This window comes from Magallana gigas, chromosome 4 (assembly GCF_963853765.1).
Source record: "Magallana gigas chromosome 4, xbMagGiga1.1, whole genome shotgun sequence".
Taxonomy (NCBI): domain Eukaryota; kingdom Metazoa; phylum Mollusca; class Bivalvia; order Ostreida; family Ostreidae; genus Magallana; species Magallana gigas.
In genome coordinates, this window is record NC_088856.1 from 51,110,608 (window position 1) to 51,137,580 (window position 26,973).

The following is a 26,973-nucleotide window of genomic DNA, read 5'->3' on the forward strand; positions in this document are numbered from 1 at the left end:
GCTATTATCATTCTCATATTGCCAAAATTCGATTATATGCGGCTCCGCTTGCCCTACTCAAGGAAATGTTCATTTTCAACCGCCTATGACCAACAATCGATTACATTTGAACCTCGATATCTCGAATACTGATATCTCAAATACAACGGATATGACGAAGTGATTTGTAAGTCCGAAGCCCATATTTTAAAGGTATTTTACACTTACTATCTCGGAAGTGTTTTAACAGTCCCATCTAGTTCGAGAAAACGAAGTTTTACTGTATTTGCTCCGTTTGCCTTTTTATGTGCAAATTCAGGTTTATAAGCACGATACTATTTCAAGGAAATGTTGATTTTTCAGCCGCACATGACCAAAGTTCGATTTTTTGCGGCTCCATTTGCCGTTTTCAAACAATTCAAGATTTATTATCATGATATTCTCTAATATTTGAAGAAAATGTTCATTTTCAGCCGCACATGACCAAAATTTGATTTCATGCGGCTCCATTTACCCTTTTTAAGCAAACCAAGGTATTTTAGCATGATATTCTCAACTATTTCAAGGAAATGTTCATTTTCAGCCGCACATGACCAAAATTTGATTTTAAACGGCTCCATTTGCCCTTTTTACGCAAACCAAGGTATTTTAGCATGATATTCTCAATTATTTCAAGGAAATGTTCATTTTCAGCCGCACATGACCAAAGTTCGATTTTTTGCAGCTCCATTTGCCGTTTTCAAGCAATTCAAGGTTTATTATCATGATATTCTCTAATATTTCAAGGAAATGTTCATTTTCAGCCGCACATGACCAAAATTTGATTTTATGCGGCTCCATTTGCCGTTTTCAAGCAATTCAAGGTTTCTTATCATGATATTCTTTAATATTTGAAGGAAATGTTCATTTTCAGCCGCACATGACCAAAATTTGATTTTATACGGTTCTATTTGCCCTTTATAAACTAAAACAAGGTATTTTAGCATGATATTCTCAACTTTTCCAGGGAAATGTTCATTTTCAGCCGCACATGACCAAAGTTCGATTTTTTGCGGCTCCATTTGCCGTTTTCAAGCAATTCATTGTTATTAATCATAATATTCTCTAATATTTGAAGAAAATGTTCATTTTCAGCCGCACATGACCAAAATTTGATTTTAAGCGGCTCCATTTGCCCTTTTTACGCAAACCAAGGTATTTTAGCATGATATTCTCAACTATTTCAAGGAAATGTTCATTTTCAGCCGCACATGACCAAAGTTCGATTTTTGGCGGCTCCATTTGCCGTTTTCAAGCAATTCAAGGTTTCTTATCATGATATTCTCTAATATTTGAAGGAAGCATTAATTTTCAGTGGCATCTAACTTAAATTCGATTACATGCGGCCCCGGTTGGCTTTTCGGCCGAATTAAGGTTTATGATCACTATATTCTCTAATATCTGAAGGAAATATTCATTTTCAGTCGCATAATGAAATTCGATTATCTGCGGCTCCATTTGCTTTTTTCGTGCAAAATAAGGTTTTTGAGCAACTATTTTATAAAAATGTTCATTTTCAGCCGCATTTACGAGGCTCTATTATTTGTCTTCCTCTTGCAATATATTTAATACGTCTTGAGTGTTTGAAATATTTTTTACAACCAAACTTTACGCAAGGGCATGCTCTACGTACAAACATTTTCTAGGCAAGCTATTAACAAACAAGTTGATGAAACAAGGATATCAACAGCCTCGTTTGAAGACAGCAGTTCGCTGGTCTATACAATGACCTTGTCGGCACATACAACCTATCAATAAATGCTAACTGAGGTTTTTCATTTAAAGTTTATACACTGAATTTTCAACTTTTTTTTCGTACTTTGCACGACCATGAGCACACGGCATGTACTTTTTTTATATAGAGGTCCGTGTTTGCTCTGCTCCAGATTTCTATTATTTCTATGGACATAAGAGATCGAGTACTGTTCGTTAACGTCATATTTCATTTCACATCTCTAAACTACTTTTCCAATTGTATTTCATTGATTTGTATTCTTAATTTAATACACTTTGAAATTGCAACAAAGGAAACTAAAAAAACACAAGCATAAAATATAATGTTTCTTTATTTTCAGTCATTTTAAAACTATCAGAATTAAGTTCATTATGAATATTAATGAATGAATGAAAGTGATACAGAAAATAATGTAAAACAGGATATATTTGTTGGAAATTAAAATTTGAATAAAGTACAATATAAGATCTCAAATTACCCCTTTAAATGAATGTTTATACAGATTTATTTTTTAAATCAATAAATGTAACATACAGTCATGATTTTGAATTTGACCAAAAAAAATTGACATCATGATGGCAAATATAAGCTCTTTATCTTTAAGAACAGCAACAGTGTGATTTAAGCTTCGAGTTCATTGTCATTGTCTACAGCAAAACTAACAATGACAAAAATAAAATTGGATAAACAGATTGATATGGAGTGAATAAATAACAAGTCTGTATCAGTTTGTATAATATTCAAACATGATGGTAAAAAGATGATTAAAAGGAGTGTCTCGGGTTTTTTTTGGAAATCTACAAGGTGAACTTGACCTTGCACCTAGATTTTGCCAAACAGACATGAGCCACAATATAGATATATATCTTGTATATAATACACCCTCAAATCAACTTCCGTGCTCAATTTAACATTGTATATACTGATCAAGCACAAACGGACAATGAAAAATAGACAAATTGATTAGAATATACCCTTAACATTGGGGGTGGGTAAGAGTTGGGTGAAATACTGATTTCATTCAGTTTCACTATCATCCGATTCAAATAAGCAGACATTTCTCCAAATATACAATCTAATTCAATAAAATCTGTCTGCAGAGGCATATCGATAAAAGAGTGAATTTGACTCTCTGCACTTTTATCGGAAAATTCAGATAAAGACAAAAGATATCTTATCCACTCTCTTCAGCTTTCAACTTAAACATCATAAGCATATGCTTACAATGTACGACCAATTTGATATCTGTCATCTTGTGTGGCTTCCACTATAAGATTTAATAAATGTTGATTTTCATCATCAATATGATGCAACAAAGCTTTGACCTCTAGCATTGTCATTTGTTCCTGCTCCATTGCATGCTGGTAGAGGGAGTAGGCCTGGCAAGCCTTTATTTTGTCTTCATCGAAGAAAGGCGAAACATTCAAATCCTTGAAGAATGTAGCAGATGGTGAGCTGACTTTAGCAAAAGAAAACCTTTCACTGAACTTGCTATTAAATTCTTTAAGGCTTTTCTTTATCTTTTCACTGTTGGAAGACAGCTGTTTGGAAATTCTTTTTGTCATCTCTTGTCCATCTGCCCAAATTACATAAAAGCATTAGATAATAACATGCATGATAGATTACCTGCACCTATTAGTGCAGTCACCCAGTATGCAGTAGTACATATGTAGGGCTAAAGAAAACTATCAAAAGTTGTACAATGTACTAGAAATTTAAACAAACATGGCTACAAATAGACCAAAGGTTTTTATTGTGCAACCTTAGTTGAGTTCTTGAGGATTTAGTTGTAATTATCATTAAAAATAACTGTAAACTCTGTTATTTTGACGAATTGATGAGTTGAAAAATTGACAATTTCTTGTTTATGAAAATTGATGAGCAAAATTTTGAGAAACATTAAATCAAGAGTATTCAGTTATAAATATAAGAAAGATAAACAAAATTATCTTACCAAAGTATTTCTTCAGTAAAGACAGAATGTATTGCCTTTTATTAGCAAATTTGTAGTTTTTTAAAAATGTCCTTGCTTTAGTTTGTTTTTCGCTGATTCGGCTAGCTCTTCTTTCTGGTCATCCAAACTTTGTACTTTTATCTGCTTGCCTACTTTCTTCATTTCCTTTTCTGTTCTGCAAACGAATTTTAAAAAGTCAAAAAACCATAACAGAATCAAAAACTATTACAATCAAAGACAAATCCTTTCAATAAGTTTTTTTTATTATTTTGATAGTTTTCCGTTAGTAATCATTTTCAATAAGATGCAGATTCTTTATTCTAAATGGATATCTAGGTTTAACAATAAATATTGCAAAATAACATTGAAAATTGAAAAAAATATATAATAAGTTTTTGTCTTCAAACTTGCCTTCATTACTAGGCAAACTAGGCAAACCTCATTATCTAAAATTTGTTAAACTTAAAGATATCTGAGGATTTGAGACAATAAAAATTATAAACTACAAAGAAAAAGAGGGACTGTCATAATATTGTGACATATCCCTTGTATTCAAGATGTTAGTGCTTGAGCTAATTGTTTTTTTGGTTGACATCCATAATACACATACAAATATGACTTACTTTTGAATATGGTCTTTCAAAAGTACCTTTTCATCCTCATCATTGGAATCAGCTAACATTATTCTGCACAACATAATATTAAAGTTTACATATGAAAAATCATATGAAATAAAAACAGATGCAGAGAAAATATGTTTTAGTTTTAATACTTCAAATAAGTCAAACTTCATTATCTCAAACTGGATGGGGCAAAGAAAAACAATGTCAATTTTGTTCTTTAAAAATCATTTTAAGAGACTGAAAATATTTACGACTTTGTCGTAAGTTCTTTTGTCAAATAAGTTCAGCCATTACCTATATACATGTACAAGTACCACATGTATATAGGTAATGGCTATAAATTAATACCACACATGAAACAAAATTTCAGTCTTTACTTCACCATTCTGAATTGTTTGATCTACTACTACAAAACAATTAAACTTGTCTGTTACTTAACAAACAAACAAAAATCATTAATGAAGATTCTAGAAATAACCCTCCATTGGTCTTTCAAGGAATTCTACTAACCTCTGTGTAACAATCTGTTTGGAGAGCCAACAGTATCTTTCATCTGGTGTTAAACTGACTGTGAGAAATGGATAATGAATTCAGCATTAACTGGTTATTCACAAGCAAAGTGTAAAAAATACATGTTTGCTTATACATGTATATACACACACCATTGTCCAAAACTTTCTAAGATAAATGATTTGTATGAAAAAAATTTTTATACTGTAATTACAAAAAAGCGGATCAAGCACTTCTAAACATCTTTGACATATCCATGGTGAACAGGATACTGAAGTTCAGCTGTATATATATCCCAATACAAACTAGTCTATTCTCAATCACCTAGTCAGAAAACATTATGTACACTTCTATTCTATATATTATCCTATACTTTTTCTAATTCCATTAAATGTTGCAGACATCTATGTTTATTATCTTGAACTTATGGTACTAGACACACTCTTATGAATGAAGTTCATTTTCAAAACTATTTTATATTATGATTTATTACCTTTCTCCATGTTTCAGATTCAAAAAAAGCTGTGGAATATCATGTTGGCACACAGACCCAAACAAACCAGTGATATCTAATTTATCAGTCTTCTTTTTAGAAAGAATGATATTTCCCGCTTGAAAATCTGAACAATTCTGAAAAAAAAATGAATACAAATTAATAAAATGGATGCATGAATGATTTTACTGCAAATAAATACAACTGTGTTTTGCAAAGCCATCTTTGCTTACCATTCAGAGAACCTAATGGAATACTCTAACACCCTTCACTTCTATATTGTTTCATAATTTTTTTTTTCTGCTCTTGAGGTGACAAATTATCATTCCACACTAACATGCAGTATTCATTTTGTCTGCACATCATTGTTGTGAAAGGACCACCAAAATCCGAAATTAAGCATTAAATGTTTTATAGTTTTGGAAATGAAATCTGTAAGATAACATGCCATTCTTCATGTTCTAATCTATGAATAGCTACGATGTACATTTTAATGATTTATTGTCTTTCCCAAGGGAGCAAGAGTAAATGTCTCAATAATTTTCAAACAGCCCTCATACATGTATATGCCATTTCAGACACCAAACAAAATTTAACTTATATGACTTAAACCACAAACATGGTTAACCCATTTCCTTTAATTCTTGTATTTTTTCTATTAAAAACACAATACAGACTTTTGTGAACCTATTAAATTGTTCAATCAAATAATACACTTACAATATTTTGCTTTTTGGCATCTTGACCATAAGCTGACACAAATGTGTCAACTTTGTCTTGGTCCATGAAAATTTTTTCTTTTCTTCTGGGTACCCCAGTCCCCTGTCCTGATGATTTCTTGTACACAAGACCAAAGTTACCATCCAGGGAAATGATTTTAGTTACATCACTCTGAAAATTAATATATTATTATTGTTTTTTTTAATCATTATTTTATTGACAAAAATTAATCACATGTGGTGGAAGTCATATATAGATACTCTTTTTCCTCACTTTAAATTTTTCAAGGATATTCTTTTTCATAAAGATATAAAGATGATTGAACATATACTCTTAAACCTACATAACCCATCATAAAATAATCACTACATATCAATACCAAATCTGGTTATTTTTTCTGCAGTTAAACTTAAATGTGTACTTAAACTGGCTATTGCAATACTTACTACAATTGCTGGATTTGAGGTACTAATGGTTGATTTTCTGAGAATTCAGTATGTAGTGATGATTTTTTCTTAGAGATAAAAGTTTTAGCCAAGATTTCATAAATAAATAATATGCACAAAGATCCTCATATCAAAACCAATTTTCACCACAAAGTGTTCCTTGATTATATAAACAGAAAAAATACAAGCTCTATCATAGAACATGATGTTTCCTTGCAAGCTGTAAGCGAGTACTGCAATTTCACAAGCGAAAATCAAAGTTCACGCTTGTGGCTGTTACTGTGGCTCTTCCATTAATATTAACTTACCCTTAGGATAAGATAGAAATTTAAGGTATATATCACATTTGCAGACAAGGCAAGAAGTTAAAACAAAAATGTAAACATAATCAATAAATCATGATTTTTGTAAGTATACAGTTTCATAACTGCTGTGATGTGTGCATACAAATTTTCACAATGCACTAACACATGTTACTCAATTTGTATGCTCACACCGCTGCAGTTATGAGACTGCATGTATAAGTACTTCAAAAAATCATGATTCAATCCTATCATAGCAGTCACAAAAAATCCTTAAAATTTCAACTCTGCACTAAAAGTACTTTTGATTTGACTTTACATTACATTATTTTTGCAGATTGCTAATCAAAAGATTAAAATTTCATTTCAAACTTTTTTGTTTTGTAAGTTTTCTGCATTTGATTTTCCAAATTCTAAAAGGATAAATTGTTTTTGAGTTCTTCTTAGAATTTGAAAATAATGGCAAATATTTTGTTGTCATCAGATTTTTAAAATTTAGACTCTTTTATATTGGAAAAACAATTAAAAGGCATTAAGATTCACTAATCGTCTATGGTATGGGGCATTCATTGAATAATGTCAACCAATTATAATATATGCATGTCTGCTTTTTTACACACATACCTCACAACAGATAGGGCATTCATTAGCCATTTGAACATGGTTTTCATCATAACTCTCTCTGTTGTTAAACTGAGATCTGTGGAATCTGTATTCATTAAAGAAATCCCCAACAAGACTCCTGTATATATCTTTCACCTGTAGGTACAGAAACAAAAAAGTTGAGCTTTTGGCATTAAATATGCTTTTTTGGTGCTTTTGAAGACAATTTATAGATCTGAAAATATTGTCTTTTATAAATGTACTATAAAGGCAAAGATATATAGAATGTGCTGTGAAATTGCAAATTTTCATGGAGGTTTAATTATCATTGCTTTTCATGGTACAAAGAGACCTCTATAGAAATGTTACAATTTAATTAAATATTGCAGTGTTATAATGTTTACTGTTCAATAATGCATGCATTATAAAATCGTTTGGACCAGTATTTTCCTCAAATCATGAAAATTTGATATCATGAAAATAAGTGCCCATTCAATTCAAAGCTGAACACCGCTTGTAATTAGGCAATGTCCGCCATATTTCTCTTTTATCATCGGTATCCTTACAACCCCTATATAAGACACAGACCTCTTAGCAGTTTAAAGTATTAACAGTAGAGGTTTCACCTGTGTTACTTGATCGCAATGAAATTATTCAACTTTCCATGTTTTTTTTCAAATCAGGAGAATGGTAATATCAAATAAACATATCAATGCATAATATACAAAGAGAATATGCACATAGCTTAAGAAATAAATGTAAAAAATCTTAAGACCATGAAAGGAAAACTATACATTAACAAGTTTCAGATGTGCAATTGAGTGTAACAAAATCAAAGGGTTAATGTATACCTGTGTGACGGTGCCTATTTTCAAGCGATGTTCAGCTTTAATTGCATGTATCTAAAGTATTTTGCTGTATTTAAATGTCAATTTATTCAAATGCCTATCAATTTTTGTGATGAAGACATGGTTTAATTTAAAATAGTTTATCATAATGCTAAAATAAGATTTATATAAATTGATGGGTTCTCATTTACCAAATTTTTTTGGCTGAAATATAACTCAAAACTGTATTCTTCAAAATTAACCATCACTTATTTGAGTTGTTGCCTGTGACATTAACTTTTTATTATGAAATTAAACATTAATAAAATATAAATCTGGCTAATAATCTCAAATGTTACTCCTTTTAAAAGGTCTGGTGCTGGACAAAGTGATCCTTCTGCTTACATAGCATTTTTAATAATTAATTATCAAATTCATCATCTCTCTGTTACCAATATAAATAATAATACAATAAAAAGCAAGACAACTGAGGAAATGTGATTTTCATTATTACAAGGCATTTCTATGTTGATCCTGTCTAATTAGATCATCTATAAAGCAAAGTGAAAAACAAATTAATAAATAGACAGAAAAAAAGAATTACCTCATCAGGTCGCACCATAACAGGAAATCCATTCTGAGATTGAATAATGGCATCACAGAAAGATTTTAAAGACAGACAACCCTCAAGCTGAAGGACCACAGCCAACTCCATCAATTTAAAATCAAACGCAACACGGGGTACTTCAGGAGAAGACGGCCATAGTCTGAACCTGACCAATGTGACAGACTCCATCTCACACTTGCAGAATTGCATATTCATTTTATGCTGATGTCCTAAAATTCAAATAAAGCCAAATATTTTATTTGTTCTGTTTTGCACATGAAAAAAAAATCAACCAAAAAGTTACTGATCTGTTTTTTGCATGTAACAAAACAACTATTAACTACATTTTTGGCTTAGTGTCTCAGCAAGTAATTAATGATTATTTAATTCATGTTTTATTTATAATAACGGTTTATTATATCAGATCAACAAAAAAAATTGTTTGATGTATGACCCATCATAAAAGCCCCTACCCAATTTTTTTTCTCAGCATTTTGGATGTTTTAATTAAAACATTAAAAAACTATTTGGGGTAGTGTACTTACCTGATAGGCTTATTACAGCAAGGTTTTTGGTGTAAGCTGTTGGACATTCATTATGATCTTTCCTTCTAATGCAAGTTTCTGATAAACTTTCATGAGGGACATACATATCATTCTAATTTAATAACAAAGAGAAAATTAAATTTCATTTTTTTTAAATCATAAAATACACATATAAATCCCAAGGAATACCCATGCACATTAAATTTCACATTTTTTAATACAAAAAATAACACTTCAAGAAAGACGGTTCATAAACATGTACAAAAATAAATAGGAAATGGTGTTGGTTAAAAATTACTTACTTTCCAAACACATGGCTTGTGAAAAAGCACCACACTGTGGATTAGTGTGCAGCATTCTTCACAATAGTGGGCTGTTGGTCCACAGTCTGGGCAGTGAATGATGTGCATTGTCTCCTTGCCACAAAAACAACATTCCCATGTTGATGGGCACATTTCCTCCACCCTAGCCCTGAACATTGAAGGCTGTACTGTTTCCCATCCTTCACGTTCTTTAGTCTTCCTGGATACATAAGTCCTTACATCTATTTTTCAAAATGAAATTATCAAAATATAAACAAGTATGTAATACTAATTAACACATTGCTTTTCATCATGCTTATCACTGATACTTTGTTGCTTAAGCAGGTGTGGCAATTAGCCTGCAATTACCTTCCTGAACAACTGAAGTTGTTGGCTGATCCAATAGTTCCTCTGTGACAACTTTCTTTGGTTTCTTGGGAACTGAACATTTTGGCTCCAACTTTACAATTTCAATTTCTTTTATTTCTTCCTTGTATTTAATTACTTTAATTTTCTGTACAAATTTTTTACTCCTTAGTGACATCTTTGTTTCTAAGTGGCATATCTAAACATTAAGACATGAAATATATCAAAATGTGCTTTTTATTATAATACATGTAATACAATAGTGATTGATCACTCTCCATCTGAATCTGTGATTTTAAAAAATGCATACTTATGCTATAAAAATAACAATTTAAGGCCTGCAACTAGCCCCCATTGCCATTCTGTGAGGCTGTTAGTATCAAAGTTCAAATATGTCTATCTTTGTTTCAAATTGAAATAATGATCTTTAAGTCTTTTTATCCTTAACGGTTTAATTCTGTTCTTAAATGGACCACTATAGTGTTTAAAAGGATTTTTATAAAATGTAATTTAACTTTTGAAAACTTCCAGCCATGGAAAACTTGTCAAAAAGGCGGCTAGTTGCAAGCCTTGTTAGTTTTATAGTACCGGTATATGCTATAATAGCTTATAGGTAAATATAAATAGTTACCTATTAGTTATGCATTTTATTAAAACACAGATTTAGATGGTGAGCACCTACATTGTATGATTCAATATTGACAAATCATTATCAACAAATCACATTTTAAAAGAGATGTTTTTATTTAAAAAAAAAAAAATATGTATCTATAATACAGTGCAAGTTAATCATCTCATTGAAAAATCTACATACAACCAACTGGTCAAAATAGCGGAGACTCAGATAGCATGGTATTAAAGAAAAACACAATGCCTAGACTAGAGCTAAAAGTTCACATATAACTAACATTTGGTAGAGGTAACAAGATATCTTATTTTTCTGTGGAGGTAAGCAAAAAAGAAAAAAATGAAAAATACCAGCTTATTCAACTGTTGACAGCTGTATCGTGATACATGTACATGTTGTTTCACATGACTAACTCCTGGGCTGCACCAAGATCGTAGCAGCTAGCCTAGCCGTCAGGTCGTTGATATCTAAGTCTATTGAACGGACCGCTAGGTCGAAGATTTGAAGTTGGAAAGACTACTTACATCGACATAATTTGTTAATTTCAAGTGGAAAATTACATGTTAGAATTCATTATAACTTAAGGGACAAACAAAATATCACTATAAATAAATAAATTTTATATTTGATACGAATATCTAAGTAGCGGCTAGGCTAGCTTACTGTTTAACTACGTAGCCCTAAGTAGCAGCTACGATCTTGAACGCAGCACAGGTCTAAAACAAAAAATTGAATGGTTGTCCAGTCTAGGAGCTATATATATATAGACCTGCAGTCATGCATGAACAATTCGCAATATGTATTGTATCATATTAGATACATGCGCGGATCTAGAGGGGGGTTAGGGGGTCCAGACTCCCCCCTGTAAAATTCAAATTTCTTTAAATTACATATTAAAATAACAAAAATATGTCTCGGACCCCCACCCCCCCCCCCCGGCACACTGAAATATCCGTCGGACCCCCCCCCCCCCCCCCCCCCCCGGGAAAAATTTTCTGGATCCGCGCATGAGGTAGCTTGCGATACTCAGGCCCAGGCAGAATCTTGGTGAAAAAAATAAAGTTTACGTTGGAAAGAATTTCTCCTGTTTAATGACAAAATTCGCAAAGGCTACTAAAAGATTTCATACTCTTTAAATATTAAATAAAATTCCCTTTCCAATCAGCCAAAGATGGCGGCCAAGGGACAAAACTCAAGTATTTCAACTAACCCCTTCACGGTAACTGCGGTACTGCTCTTTTGCAGGGCAAAATGACATAGTTTGGTGAAATATGACGTAACGTCTATTGTTTCATTTACGTCGTTTAATTATCTACCTACTGAAATTTCGGCAAAGTATATCATTTTGCCCTGCAAGAGAGCAGTACCGCAGTTATCGTGAAGGGGTCTACTATTATTGAGTTATTAAAAAAGATTCATTACTGAGATCAAAAGACAATACAAGCCCTCCTTTCAATAATATGTTTTAACATCCTTACCTTTAACTGGACAGTTGACGAATTTTAAAAAGGAATGCCTTTGAGCAAATACTGGCGTCAATCCGAATCTTCATCGTATCACGTGACTTCTCATATGGTGCGAAAAAAACCCACGTATGCTTCGGTACGGGTATGTGAACGATCAATTAAAAAATGTTAGAAGACGCATGAACTTGTAGGTATTTTATTAAAGAGTTTATGATTATTACCTTCAGATACCCGTGTTGCGTTTTGTTTTATTTTATTAATAACACCGCTTGTGTTAACCAGCGGGTGTGTGTGTGGGGGGGGGGGGGGGTGTGTGTGGGGGGGGGGGGGTCTTGCGCCCATTTATAAAGCCTTTTTGTGGGGGGCCCATGCTACATCTTTTTTCTCTGGATGATGTAGGTGTCTCATCGGTTTTTCATAAAAGTACACCCCGCAGCAAATTATATGGGCAATATTTCAGTACAAATATTTATTATTTCTATCACAGTAATATAACCATTTGTAATCTAATCTAGAGGAATTATACAAAATAAACAAATTATACCACGTAGGAATTAAAACGTACTTTTTATCAAATATGCGGTCTGTGCTCAAAGTCCAATCACAGACCAAATTAATGTTAGGTCATTTGACCTCTATGCAAGATCCTAAATTTGGCTTTCATTGATAATGTGTTTTGCGCACATACATGTATAGTTTTTACTGAGTTTAGAACTGTATGTGGATAAAAAATGCAAAGGACAAAAATGTTTTATAATAAGTCAGTATATATAGACATAAATATTTGAAAATGATAACTATTGATTAATTAAATAATATTAATGAACACAGTATAGATAGATATTACGAATCAAATTTGTTTATTTTCTTTTCTTTTTTTTAAATTAAAGGTTAGTCTTTTAAGCCATTCCTCCTCTGCTCAACGAGCTATATGCCGTGTGCGAAAAAGAACGAGGCTTTCCGTACTGCGTCTGGTGTTACTGTTCTGAACGCTAACCCCAATAGTATATGGTATAATGGTAATACCACAGACAGCATTGAGAGCTGTAACCCCGTTAACTTTTTTGTCGGTTCAGAGCTGTAACCTTGTTCGTATCAGGTGATTACCTAGCCAGACGTACACAAAAATACCTAACACAGCATTACTTATCCTCAGTATTGTACAAGATCACATGGATACAATGTACATAACATTCATCATTACCTTGACCGACTGTAGATAACGTTGCAAGTGCCTATGTTCACTGTGCATAACATTTCTTCGGCATACTGAACCTACATTACTAGTACAGATATTACAGATAATTACCATGAGAGACTGTAAACAAATATACTTGTATTCAAATAAGCTTGACCAACTATATTCAATGTTCCAGTTTTGACTGTAATGGTCAAAACCCTCCCTCGACCCTTTCCTATTCCAAACAAATTGCTATTTTAGCGAACATTTTCTATCAGAATCATTGGTTACCTATATTTATTAATAAAAAAGAATACACCTTTTTACAAACACACAATCTATGATGATCTGTGAAAGCAAAGAAACTAACCAACAATGGCAGATAACATGTAAAGACAGAGATTTGTGTTCATTTCTCATGTATAGTGAATGTGCCAATTCAGACACTGAGATTTCAATTTACTCCTGCACAAAGTTTATCTTTGCATTCAAATAATTCGATCATGATTAGTGCACTACATTAATTTACACTTGAAATTCAATACCCCTCACATATTGTCATATATTTAGCAGAGCCGAATGGTGCTTCTTTTAACCAATTGTCATTCATGGGAAAGCGTGCATAAATTAGAAAGAAACTTTAAATAACACATGTCCTGTGCATTCGATACCTATATTTAATTTAATATCATCCAGTTCAGGCCAGATATGCATTAAACTTTTAAAAATGAAAGAGGACATGCAAGGAAATCGATTTAATATGACAAAATGAACAAAAATTGTGGATTAATAAATGACGTTTGTATGCAAAATTAAACAAAAGTTTCCATTGATTGGAGGTTGAATCAAACAGATATCCATTAAGGATATGTGTTTTTGTGTTGCACTGAAGGATATCTGCACAAAAATATCCCGTTCTTATATGTGATACCTGCATTCTGCATCTAATCCAAAACTTTCCTCTTCTCGTCTTTTCTTTACTTTTTTCTATCTGCTATATCTTTTCAGACTTCTCTGTCTCTTTTGTATCTGTTTGTTTACCTGACTTGTGTAACAAAATAGCCCTTGTTACATGTAATTATATAATCGAACACTGGTGATTGGACTTTATATTTTACGTATCCTATAACTTTGACTATACTGATTGGACGTTACATACTATTATTTGAACTATTTTGATTTGACTTTATCATTTAATTTCAGAATCAGTATAGAATGCTTTCGTTAAGTAAATACCTTTATTTAATGTATATTCCATGTTAATTGAATCACGAATAGTATGTGTCCATCAAAGACTATATTGCTTTAAAGGAAGGTCAGAGAGAGAGCCAATAGCTACCATGTTTACATATTTATGGGGTATATTGTTTGGAGGTGAGGATCCTTTAATGACCGTAATTAAATCCTTGCTGGTCAGTATGTCTCCAATTTGGACATTATGTTCCCGATTAGTACACAAATATCCTGAGGGGGTAAAGTTTGATGTAAACCAAACAATTACATACATCAATCTGCTAATTGAAGTCAATTAGTCGTTTGATCGGTTCATGTAGATGACAGTAATTGGTCACGATACAGTGACCCACCCCCTAGTAAATATCTGTCGCGACCTTGGTTGACCCTAAGTACACTGATTAGGGGCGGGTTCTTGACTGACCAGCTTGACGCCATCTTGGAGCATCATAGTAACAAGGTGGTGGCGCCCTCTTAATGGGCTTTTCAACACCCAATGAACACTTGTATTACTTTGATAGTTGTTTTCCCCAAATAGTATAAAACTACTAACTTCTCGCAAGTTAGGTTAATTCCGACGCTCTTTCGAACTCTCAACATCTCTCTCTGACTTCCCCGAATTGGGACTGTGTATTAAGTTTGCTTTTTGCCGAATAAAACCACTATACGATCACTTAAGACTTTTACTTAACGTGTGCACTACTTACGTAAGATACGCGTGGTAGTGTTATACGGGCTGATTGGTGCCGTGACCAGGATTTGTACCTTCTTTAAAAGACTTTGGAGTTTTGGATCTATCTAACCAGTCACGGTAAGACAATTTTATTATTCTTTACTGTCCTGTTTTGTAAGTCCGAGTCTCATCTACTCTTGATTTATTCTTATTTATTCTATTATTCTTTTGGGTATTTATTGTTTGGTAAACATGACTGAAGGTTTAGAACAAGCCACAACTATTGTTGCTGGTACGATACAGCAAGGGTTTACTGAACTTAGTACGACAGTGAATGAGAAACTCAAACAAATTAAAATCGCCATTAAAAAGCAAGAAATCATAATTGATACACCTCCTTTTTCGGGGAAGCCGTCGGAATTCCGGGCTTGGATAAATGCAATAAACAAAGCTTTGGTCTTAAATCCCCATTTGACAGATGATGAAAAAGTCCGTCTTGCTCTAAGACATAGTAGGGGGGATGTAAGTGACTATATCGGCCTGTACATTGAACAGCGCGTGCATGACCAAACTGTAGAAAGGGGATGGGGGCACCTGAAAAACCAACTAATTTTAAGATTTGGGGAATGTAATGATAAACATCACGCATATGCATCCCTGTTCAAAATTAAACAAAAACCTGAAGAAAATGTCCAAGTGTACAGCACTCGACTCTCTCGACTGGCCCTCGACGCATTTGACAGCCTTGACCCTCCTGAGGTACAGCGCCAGTTGGTACAATTGTTCATTGACGGTATGTCCGACGATCACATGAAAATCAAAATCATGCATCAAAAGCCGACTACGCTGACGGCTGCCGCAGATAGCGCGCTTTCAATACAGAACTTTCATACCGAGGTTAAAATGCGGTTAGGGAAAGAGTTTGTCCCGACGCGAGATCCGGAAGAGGTGGTATTTCCCAGGCTCAGATCTGTCGCGCCTGATCCGCCTAACCCTATCCCAACTTTAAATCCTCAAAACCCCCTCCCTGCCCCTCGCACTATTGTGCCTATGGAAATAGGTCACATGCGGTATAGAAGAAGGCCCAGAACTGAACAATTTGAGAATGCATGCTTTAATTGTAAAAGAGAAGGTCACATAGCTCGAAATTGCCCGGAAAGAATAAGACAGCCCCAAGCTCGAAAACGTCCCACCCCGAAAAACCGTTTAAACTAAAAACCCTCCGTCGCAATGAGGCCGGCGGCGGAGGAGGAAAGGTAAGAGTAGGAGAACTAAGTAATCAATCACCCGCCAAGAGGTTAAAATCAGCTTTCATTAATTTTGCTGGTAGTCCAAATTCTTGTTTAATTAAAGTTCAGAACCAGAAACTTAGGGCTTTAGTGGATACTGGAGCAGAAGTGAGTCTTATCAAACGGAAAATTTGCGATTCACTAAAATACAAACCGGAACTACAAAGAAAAAGGTTAAATTTAATGGGTGTGGATGGTTCCCCATTAGACATAGATGGGGTGGCTAGAATTTCTTTTATCATTGGCGGAAATAGTGTTGTACAAGATTTTTATGTAACGCGCTCAATGACCAGAAATGTAATCCTTGGCCGTGATTGGTTGCTTAGTAACGGTGTTAGGTTGTATTTTGACCTAAAATCTTTAAGAATTAAGAATGCGTATGTGCCCCTGGAGGAGGATGTGCATATCTCATCTGTAGAAAAAGGTACGAATTGCAGACTGGCCTCACTGAAAATTAATGATTCTATCGTACCATTGGATGATGATCTGTGCATATCTTCCCTGCTACGAACCACAAGTAAAGTTAAAATAAAACCCCAGACAGCAGTACAAGTACCGGTAAAGGTTGGTAGTAATTGTCGCTCCCGCGAAATTGAAATTTATGGTCTTGATCGCGGATTTTTGTCCCTAAATCCAGGATTACTGGTCTGTAATGCGGTAGCCCCAAGGAACGAAAGAAATCGTTCAATGGTAATAGTTGTTAATACCACAGGTAAGTGTATGGTTTTAAGACGAGGTGCCGTTGTGGCTCGGGGCGAGCCGATTACAAATCAACGTGTTGAAGACCCGCGCACGTCGGATCCGTATCCGATACCGGAAATAAACGCTTTACAGACAGGCGCCCTCGATTTTAAGGCACCTGACGAATTTCAACTTTTGGTTAAAAATTTACTTGAAAAAAATATTGACTTATTTGCGAAGTCAGACGCGGACTTAGGACGGACCGATACCGTCAAGATGTCTATAGACACTGGTGACCATCACCCAATCAGGAAACGACCATACCGCGCTCCTTTGAATAAACGAAGAATAATTTCCCAAGCAGTCGATGAGATGCTGGCAGCGAAGGTGATAGAACGATCAGTATCCCCATGGTCCTTCCCGATGGTAATTGTGAAGAAAGCAGATGGGAGCAACCGACCCTGTGTGGATTACAGGTCCTTGAACAACATCACCAGGAAAAACAGTTATCCCTTGCCACTGATAGATGATATCCTCGCACAATTAGGCCAGGCTAAGTACTTTACTACGCTGGACTTAAAAAGCGGCTACTGGCAAGTGGCCATGGACGAGGAATCGAAATCAAAAACGGCATTTGCCTGTCATCGTGGACTTTTCCAGTTTAATGTTATGCCATTTGGGTTATGCAATGCTCCAGCAATTTTTCAAAATTTAATGGCAGTGGTTTTACAGGGATTAGAAGACTTTACAACAGCTTATCTTGATGACGTAATCATCTGGTCGACAGACGCAGAGCAACATCAACAACATCTTCAACAGGTATTTGATAGGTTACGACATCACGGGCTTAAATTGAAGTTAAAGAAATGCTCCTTTTATCAAAATCGAACCAATTATCTAGGCTTTATCATCAGCGAACAAGGTATTCAGCCCGACCCAGAGAAAGTTAAAATTATCAAAGCGTTGCCCCAACCTCGATGTGTCCGCGATGTTCGGTCGTTTATTGGTATGACTGGATACTATCGACGTTTTGTTCCCCAGTACTCACAGGTTGCAGAACCCCTGACAGCTCTTACAAGAAAACATGCCAGGTTTAAGTGGACAGAAGAGTGTACTGCTGCATTTGAGAAACTGAAGAGTTACTTGAGTACTGTGCCGCTCCTTGCGTATCCGGACCCAACCAAAATTTACATACTGTATACGGATGCGAGCCAAAATGCTATTGGGGCCTGCTTGACTCAACCTTGTGATGATCCCCCTGACAACCCCAACGTAAGGAATGAGAAACCTCTCTTCTTCCTATCCCACAAACTCAGTGACACACAGACACGGTGGTCTGTTGTTGAAAAGGAGGCTTACGCTATCTACTATGCACTGCAAAAACTGGACGCGTACTTGCATGGAGCCTCTTTTATCATCCGCACAGATCACAAACCACTGAAGTATGTCTTGGAATCCCCCATGCAGAACAAGAAAATCCAGCTGTGGGCAATGTGTATGACTGGATATGACTGTACCGTAGAGTATGTTGCGGGTACAGAAAACTCTTGTGCTGACCTCCTCTCTCGGATAGATCACTCACTACTGACTGATGACTCTGATATTTGCACAGAGACGGGACCGGATGTAAGCGCCAAGACGTATGAGATCGGAGTCCTTGATTCTTCTAATTTTCGTCCTAATTTTCGTCCTAAGGATCATATGGACTCCACAATCGAAGAAAAAGGGCCAAAAGCTCTCAATAACAAGTTCCGAGACGAAAGGACGGACTCCTCTGATGAGGATGACATACTACTGGCCGAACTACATAGACGAATAAGACATAGGGAAGAACGTTTAGCTGATAGGCCAAACGAAATTAGTGATCAGTTGAAACTTGACCCCGACGACATTGAGACCGATGAGACTGTGCATGGTGACGTTGAACCACTGACAGACGAGCAACTTAGTGGGGATGATATAACGTCAAATTCGGACGAAGACATGTCAATTGAGGAGGTCAAGGTCAAGAGGCCCAAATCAAGGAGCAGTAAGGCTAAGGGTCTCTTGAAAGCACTGTATCAATTTTTGTAAACTCGTATATACCCTCACCACGTGGATTTTAAAATCCGGACGATATTTACGTCTTTAGGTCATAATGACTGACTTAAGCGTGGGAATAGCTAGTTACATGATTAAAGCTTTGTTAGTAAAGTATATTTGTTTTTTTGTTTTTTTTTATAAATTAAATATGTTTGCCATGGGACGTTTAAGCCCAGCAGTTATTTCCCATTGTTCACATCCCTCTTTTAGACGGATATTCTACGGTTGAAGTATACCAAGTTGACAATTTACCTGTTCCACTAGTTACCACTTCTTCCGTTCCCGCTGAGGAACAACCGCTTTCTCCTAACTCCAATGATAAGAATTTTGTTGCAAGATACGCGCTTGAAAATGAAATGCTAGCAATCAATTCAGACCGAACCCAGTATGTCCTATTAACTTCACACGAATTGGATAAGTGTACCAATGTTGTCAAAGATTTTTGTACTATTAAGAGTCCCCTTTATCCCGTGCATTTGAGTAAAACCTGCTTAGTGGCCCTCTTTATGGAAAAGGCGAATGCAATAAAAACGTTTTGTGAAAAAGTAGTTCATGTGAGTAATTTGCCGCTGGCGCAGTATATTAGCGATGGTCAGTGGGCTGTGTCGACAGTCCAAGAGTTGACATTTTCTCAAGTCTGCCCGACAAGTGAACACGGTACAGAGACCACGATTCGTTCTGTAAAGCCTCCGGTTGGCGTGCTGCGTTTACCGATGTCATGTCGAGCTGTACACGGTCAAATAACCTTATCCCCATATTTTCGCCGAGAAACGACTGTCAAATTCCCTGAAAACTACCTGAATATTACAATTGTACACACCCTCAACACCAAAAATATTTGGGAGAAATTTCACCGAACCTTACCCAACTTTACCTATTCTACTTATCCTTTTAAATTAAACAAAATTAAACACATTGAAATGGATGATTTGCAAAATGAGCTTAAGTACATGTATTTTCCACCTGAAGAAAAGTTTTACTTACCCCATTGGTCTTTTCCTTTCATAGGGATTTTGGGTATCTTACTCATTGTCGTATGTTTAATTGGTATTAAATGTCGTAAACGAATCAAGAGTAGAATAATTGGGCTCTGGAATGCAAAGGGGGATAGTGAGGAATATAAGATGTCTGTACTGCCGACGTATGCAGCGGTCAAGACCCAAGGTGGTGACATTCCTACACTATCCACTGCACCGCCTGCAGAGACTGAACCTACTGCGACCTTGCTACCTCAACAATCTCCAGAGACGCTCAGGATGACTGCTGAACACGGGCCTATCTATCCAAACCTACCAAGATTTGAACTGATTACAAGCCGGGCCTCATCTTTAATTGGGTCAGCTCCGACATCTATTACTGACTAAGGCAAATTAGGACATCTCCGGTTTACCGGACATGGGATGTATTGGGCACGTCTCATGTAAATCAACGGCCTTATTTTTATTTGACATGATCGTGACTTGTATCAACGACCTGGACTTTCCTAAAGAACTTTCCGTGGGTATGTGCTACCTTACCCACAGCCAATAACTTTTAAATACTTGTTACAGCAAACTACAATCATGTATAGTGAAGCAGATGAGGGAAATGGAATATGTTAAACATTCCGATGATGACGGAAGGATGAATTACCTTCTACTTTTTGTGTATATTGTGTATAATCACAACCAGAGCCGAGGAAATACCGATAATTCTAGAAGTATCCAATTTCTAGTATCACTTCGACGATGTTACCGATGACACCAACTACGACGAACCTACACCAGACCTGTGTTTCGTTTCCGATGATTCCGGAAGTGTCATACGCTATTCGATGAATTCTCCGATAATACCGGACGCTGAACTCTATACAGACTTTTCTGTGTAAAGAGACTCTTTTGTGTATAGAGACTTTTTTGTGTAAAGAGACTCTTTTGTGTATCGAGACTGTGCTTAAAAAGTTGCAGTGTATTGAGCAACTTTTTCCCGATGTGGTGGAGGTGTGTAACAAAATAGCCCTTGTTACATGTAATTATATAATCGAACACTGGTGATTGGACTTTATATTTTACGTATCCTATAACTTTGACTATACTGATTGGACGTTACATACTATTATTTGAACTATTTTGATTTGACTTTATCATTTAATTTCAGAATCAGTATAGAATGCTTTCGTTAAGTAAATACCTTTATTTAATGTATATTCCATGTTAATTGAATCACGAATAGTATGTGTCCATCAAAGACTATATTGCTTTAAAGGAAGGTCAGAGAGAGAGCCAATAGCTACCATGTTTACATATTTATGGGGTATATTGTTTGGAGGTGAGGATCCTTTAATGACCGTAATTAAATCCTTGCTGGTCAGTATGTCTCCAATTTGGACATTATGTTCCCGATTAGTACACAAATATCCTGAGGGGGTAAATTTTGATGTAAACCAAACAATTACATACATCAATCTGCTAATTGAAGTCAATTAGTCGTTTGATCGGTTCATGTAGATGACAGTAATTGGTCACGATACAGTGACCCACCCCCTAGTAAATATCTGTCGCGACCTTGGTTGACCCTAAGTACACTGATTAGGGGCGGGTTCTTGACTGACCAGCTTGACGCCATCTTGGAGCATCATAGTAACAAGGTGGTGGCGCCCTCTTAATGGGCTTTTCAACACCCAATGAACACTTGTATTACTTTGATAGTTGTTTTCCCCAAATAGTATAAAACTACTAACTTCTCGCAAGTTAGGTTAATTCCGACGCTCTTTCGAACTCTCAACATCTCTCTCTGACTTCCCCGAATTGGGACTGTGTATTAAGTTTGCTTTTTGCCGAATAAAACCACTATACGATCACTTAAGACTTTTACTTAACGTGTGCACTACTTACGTAAGATACGCGTGGTAGTGTTATACTGACTCTTCTTGTTTCTTTCCTTCTTTTTTGCAGCTACACTTTTTGATCGATACACGTATTGATGACATACAGCAATTAAAAAATATATTTTCTATAATTCATTGATGAATTAAATTACTGCTGCATTATATTTCAATATGTTAATTTTAACGATAATCAACATACGATTCAATACATTTTAAGCAAATTTAAAACTGAAGAATATTTATCTAAAATGTGATACTATACTAAGTATACAAACCTTAATACTTAGAACGTGTAGGCAATTGTAATTTATCGTCTACAAATTTTACAATAATTTTGGATGTTTGAACACTAGTTTCCTATACATAATTATTATAAATTGAAATGTCTGTACATAATATTGCCGATATTGGTGTAATTCAGATAGCCTAGATAAACCTTACTTTATACAAGGTATTGATATGACCTTCAAATACTGTCCTTATCTAAACTGATCATAAAAACACAATATTGACATAAACTGGAAAGATTGTGTAACGTTCATAGACTTATGCAATTTTATGCCACCTACCTACAGTGTTAGACTTTTTTTTACAAGACAATGGTAATAAAAAAATCAAAATAATCGGTTAAAAGGAATAACCCATGGATTAAATGTAAGAAATTGCAGATAAATACAACTACAAATTGTAAAGGAACATTTGTTGGAGCTACATGAAGGTTTAATTAAATTGAGAAGTCGAAATTTGTGTTATCTTACAGCCGCATTTAGTGATTTCATTCCAAACTTCAAGGTTTTCTGTTTACCTATGCCCGACTGTGTTGATTTAAGATAACCTTTATTTGCTAGCAGTCATGTGTAATCGTAAATCTTGAAAGCTGTCTTATTCTCTCTCTCTCTCTCTCTCTCTCTCTCTCTCTCTCTCTCGCTCTCTCTCTCGCTCTCTCAGCTTGTGTATTTTTTTGCATTAGTATTTGATTGACTTAAATCGTTTGGTATTAATTGGCTTTTTTATGCAACTAAAACAATAAATTAACAAATGATATTTAGAGCAAAAGAACATAAATGTGTGCACGTGAGAACTTATCTATATAAACACTAGTTGATTACTTGATAACTATGATAACTCGATTCAAAGTCTTTCTGATGATCCAAATAACTAGAAAACTGACCAGTCAGGAAGGGCCCCGCTATGACAATTAATATAGAGAAGTGAAAAAAACTTTGAATTCCATCCTCTTTATATTAACAATGATGAAAAATAAATGCCCGGCATAAGATGTAAAGAACTGCAATATATATAAGGTGGTAAAAAAAATGAAAATTATAAGTAACAACTGTATTTTTAAAATTTCAAGATAATTCCTATATGTCCAAAAACTCTAAATAGTAATCTTGTATCTGCATGAAACAGGGATAACCTCATGTCTTATAAAAAAAAAACTAAATTAAATGTTTATTCAAAAAAGAATTAAACAGGTGTTTTATAAAATGCAATCCTTCAGTGAATGCAAATACATTGTATCATCCAGGGTTGACCTCAACTTCAAAACAAACATCAGTTGCAGACAAAGGTGTTCATTAATCTTCATATGACAGATAGAGATAAGCCCCTAAATTTTCTGCAGCAGGCAAGACAATTAATGCCAGGGGATTTATTGTTCTGCTCTCTCATCCTTTTCTTCTAAATTTACAATAAGATTTTTTTTTTCAGAAATGACAGAATGGGATTATAATCTGATTACCTGTTAAAATTAACATCATTAAGGCAGAAAAAAATTAAATAAATAATTGAAAAATAAAATAGTGAAAAAGGATATCTTAATATATATCTTGATTTTAGAATTCGATAAAATTATCATAAATCATTGTATACGGTATTTTAACCAAAATAAAGTATGAATATTATATTTTAAATCCATATTTCAAAGAATGTACACAATACTATACATCATTCAAAATTGACCTAGCTTCAAAACAAAGTTCATTTGCAGACACAGGCAGTGCAGTAATTAATCTTAATGTGACAGATAAAGATATAGCTTAGGATTTTCTTCCTGTGGAAGGTTAATTAATCCCAAAGGACAAATATTGCACAGCCTTCCAAGTATACAATCATATGGTAACATTCTCAGCAGTTATCTCTCTTTGCCCATTCATTCTTATACATAGTTAAGGAATCTACCCCACCACCCCAGCTCCAAACCAGAAGACATAGAGAACCAAACTTAGCATCAAAATATGTATTTCTGCCTACTGAACTACCATACCAAATTTGAACTTGATTGGGCTACCGTAAAAAAGTTATTAGAAAAAAAACAGAAAATTTGTGGACGGAAGAGTGACAGACGGACAGACAGAAGGACGGACGGACGGACAGAGTGATTACTATAGGGCACCCGCAAATCCTTGCGGGGCCCTAATTATAGTTTGTACATTTCATTTAAAAGGCAGGAAAAAATAACAATCAAAACAACAGATTGATCTTTCTGATTGGCTATCTTAAGTGACGTAAAAACGCTACACCAAAAAAGAACTTGAAGAAGAACAAAATATTTCATAGTTTATTTTAAATAAATTCTGCCTCTACTGTTTCAAAGGATTTTATTTAATCAATGTAATTTGTGAATGATTGCAATATTGCATCCTCCGAAGATTTGATTCAGCGATGGTTATTGTTCACCGCCTCTTGAATAGAACAGAGTTTCATGCATGCGTTGTGTATATTAAGGAAACAATTTTCCCCTATGGTGAAGTTTCATTTCAGAATTTGAACAAAGCAAAACATTTTGTGACATTACATGTTGGTTAAAATGAACAAAATGGAGTCTACCATTATTTTTTCTCCAACAAGTATTTGATATAAGAAAAATTACATTGATATTGGCAACCCTATAAGATGACAATTTTGAACACATTGAATCAAAAATAATGGTTATACAATGACAGGGCAGTATCACATTCTAAAGAATATTTTAAACAATTAAATTAGATTTTATTCAAAACTATAAGAATCAATCTCTCAAACGTGCAATAATGTATACACTTTACACATTCTACATTAATTTCTGTTGTTACTATAATTTTCAACAGAACTATCTCTATAAGACACTAAAGCTATCTAGTGGGACGTTTAGTATGTATCTAACTTAAAGCATTAAAAAAACTGTCAAATTTATAAAGAACATAAAAACAACTAGTAGACTAATTGTTCACGGAACAATTAGAGGCCTTTCCACCTTCCATAATGATTAAAAGAAATTCCCGAAAATGTTGATAATTATTGAGTAATTAGAGAAAAATCAATTTACGAAGAAAAAAAAAGTAAAAACAAAAATCGGTTCCGCGCAGTGGTATCGATCCGAGTACCCTTCAAGTTCAAGTTCAAGTTCAAGTTCTTTATTCCAAGAGACAAATGTCTCATAGGTTATACATATGAACATATTCATATTAAATAAACAGTAAGAAAAACAAAGTGTACATAATCAATTTGGATAATTCACATGGAGAGTTCGTTGCTTGTTTGCATAATATAAATATTTACCTAAATTACACAGTTCTTTAGTATTAGAGGTAGATAATAACTGTATAACTTTATAGACACTTGGTTTTCGGGAGTAGTATTTTTTAATATACTTATCTCTTAAACTACAAGGTGATGGACAAATTAGTAAAAAATGGAACTCATATCAATTACATTTAAGTTGCAAGATTCACATTTTCGACAATCACGTGTTAAATTATCATACCTCCCTGTTTCAATTTTTAAGTCATGTGAGGACAACCGTAAGCGTGTAATTAATTTACGATATTTTACATGAATTGGTTTCTTTAGGTAAATTTGTAAACAAAAATGATCAACAACGTGTTGATATAATATACATTTTGATGCATTGCTTATATCGTTAACAACTTTTTGTTTAAAGACATCACACATTCTATTAAATATAATATCTAAAATAACAGACTCTTCCATAGTACTTTGATATAAATCGGCTAAGCCTAAGATGGACAATTCTTTCCTAATATTTGAAATCCATATGTCATTATTTTTCACCATGTCTTCGTAGCAAGCTTTTAAAATACAGTTTCTACTGTTTCTTAATTTAAACCAGTATTTAAAAATTTTTTGTTTCCTGAAAATCTCTAATGGAAATCCACCTACTTCATAATAAACTGCACTGTTGCAAGTATTTTTTCTGACACCCAAAACCTTCTTACAAAAATTTATATGGACTTTTTCTACATCTTGACCTTTATGGAATCCCCAAATTTCAGCACCATAACTAAGTACACTTTTTACATAAGTATCAAAAACATTCAATTGAGTTTTAACTCAAAACTTTCATTTTACTAGATATGCTGAACATTGCTTTATTTCCCTGTGCTGCACAGTGCTTTTGTGTAGATAAAAATTTACCATTGTAGTTAAACAACATACCAAGATAGTTAAATTGATTCACTACTTCTACGTATTTGCTATTGTATTCCCATTTTTCATTATCTTTAACACATTTTCCGTTTCTAAAAATTACAATTTTGGTTTTTTGTACATTAACAGATAAGTTCCATTCATCAGTATATCTGTGCAATGTGTTCAGCATATCCTGTAAACCCTCGGGCGATTCTGCCAAAAGGACAGTATCATCAGCATACATAATTAAAAACATATTAATCATTTGTAATTCAATTGATGTACAATTACTATTTATAAAATATCTTTCAAAGTCATTAAGGTATATTGAAAATAATAATGGAGACAATATTTCACCTTGTAGAACTCCAGCTGAGATTCTAAATGTTTCTGTAAATATACCTTTATGTT

At 34.3% G+C, this 26,973-nt stretch overlaps 2 protein-coding genes across 2 annotated transcripts in view; both read right to left on the reverse strand.

Moving 5' to 3' along the window:
- Positions 1-26,973, reverse strand: part of LOC105342786 (tyramine beta-hydroxylase) — a 266,828-nt gene that overhangs the window by 169,305 nt on the left and 70,550 nt on the right. The gene's annotated exons all lie outside the window — the stretch shown is intronic.
- LOC136274679 (uncharacterized) lies at positions 5,066-11,588 on the reverse strand. Its single transcript, XM_066082085.1, has 7 exons — positions 10,055-11,588; positions 9,686-9,927; positions 9,384-9,495; positions 8,836-9,068; positions 7,426-7,560; positions 6,054-6,224; positions 5,066-5,122 (listed from the first exon to the last, which is right to left on the reverse strand). Exons 1-7 carry the CDS (start codon positions 10,227-10,229, stop codon positions 5,066-5,068), a joined length of 1,125 nt encoding a protein of 374 aa, XP_065938157.1. The 5' UTR covers positions 10,230-11,588.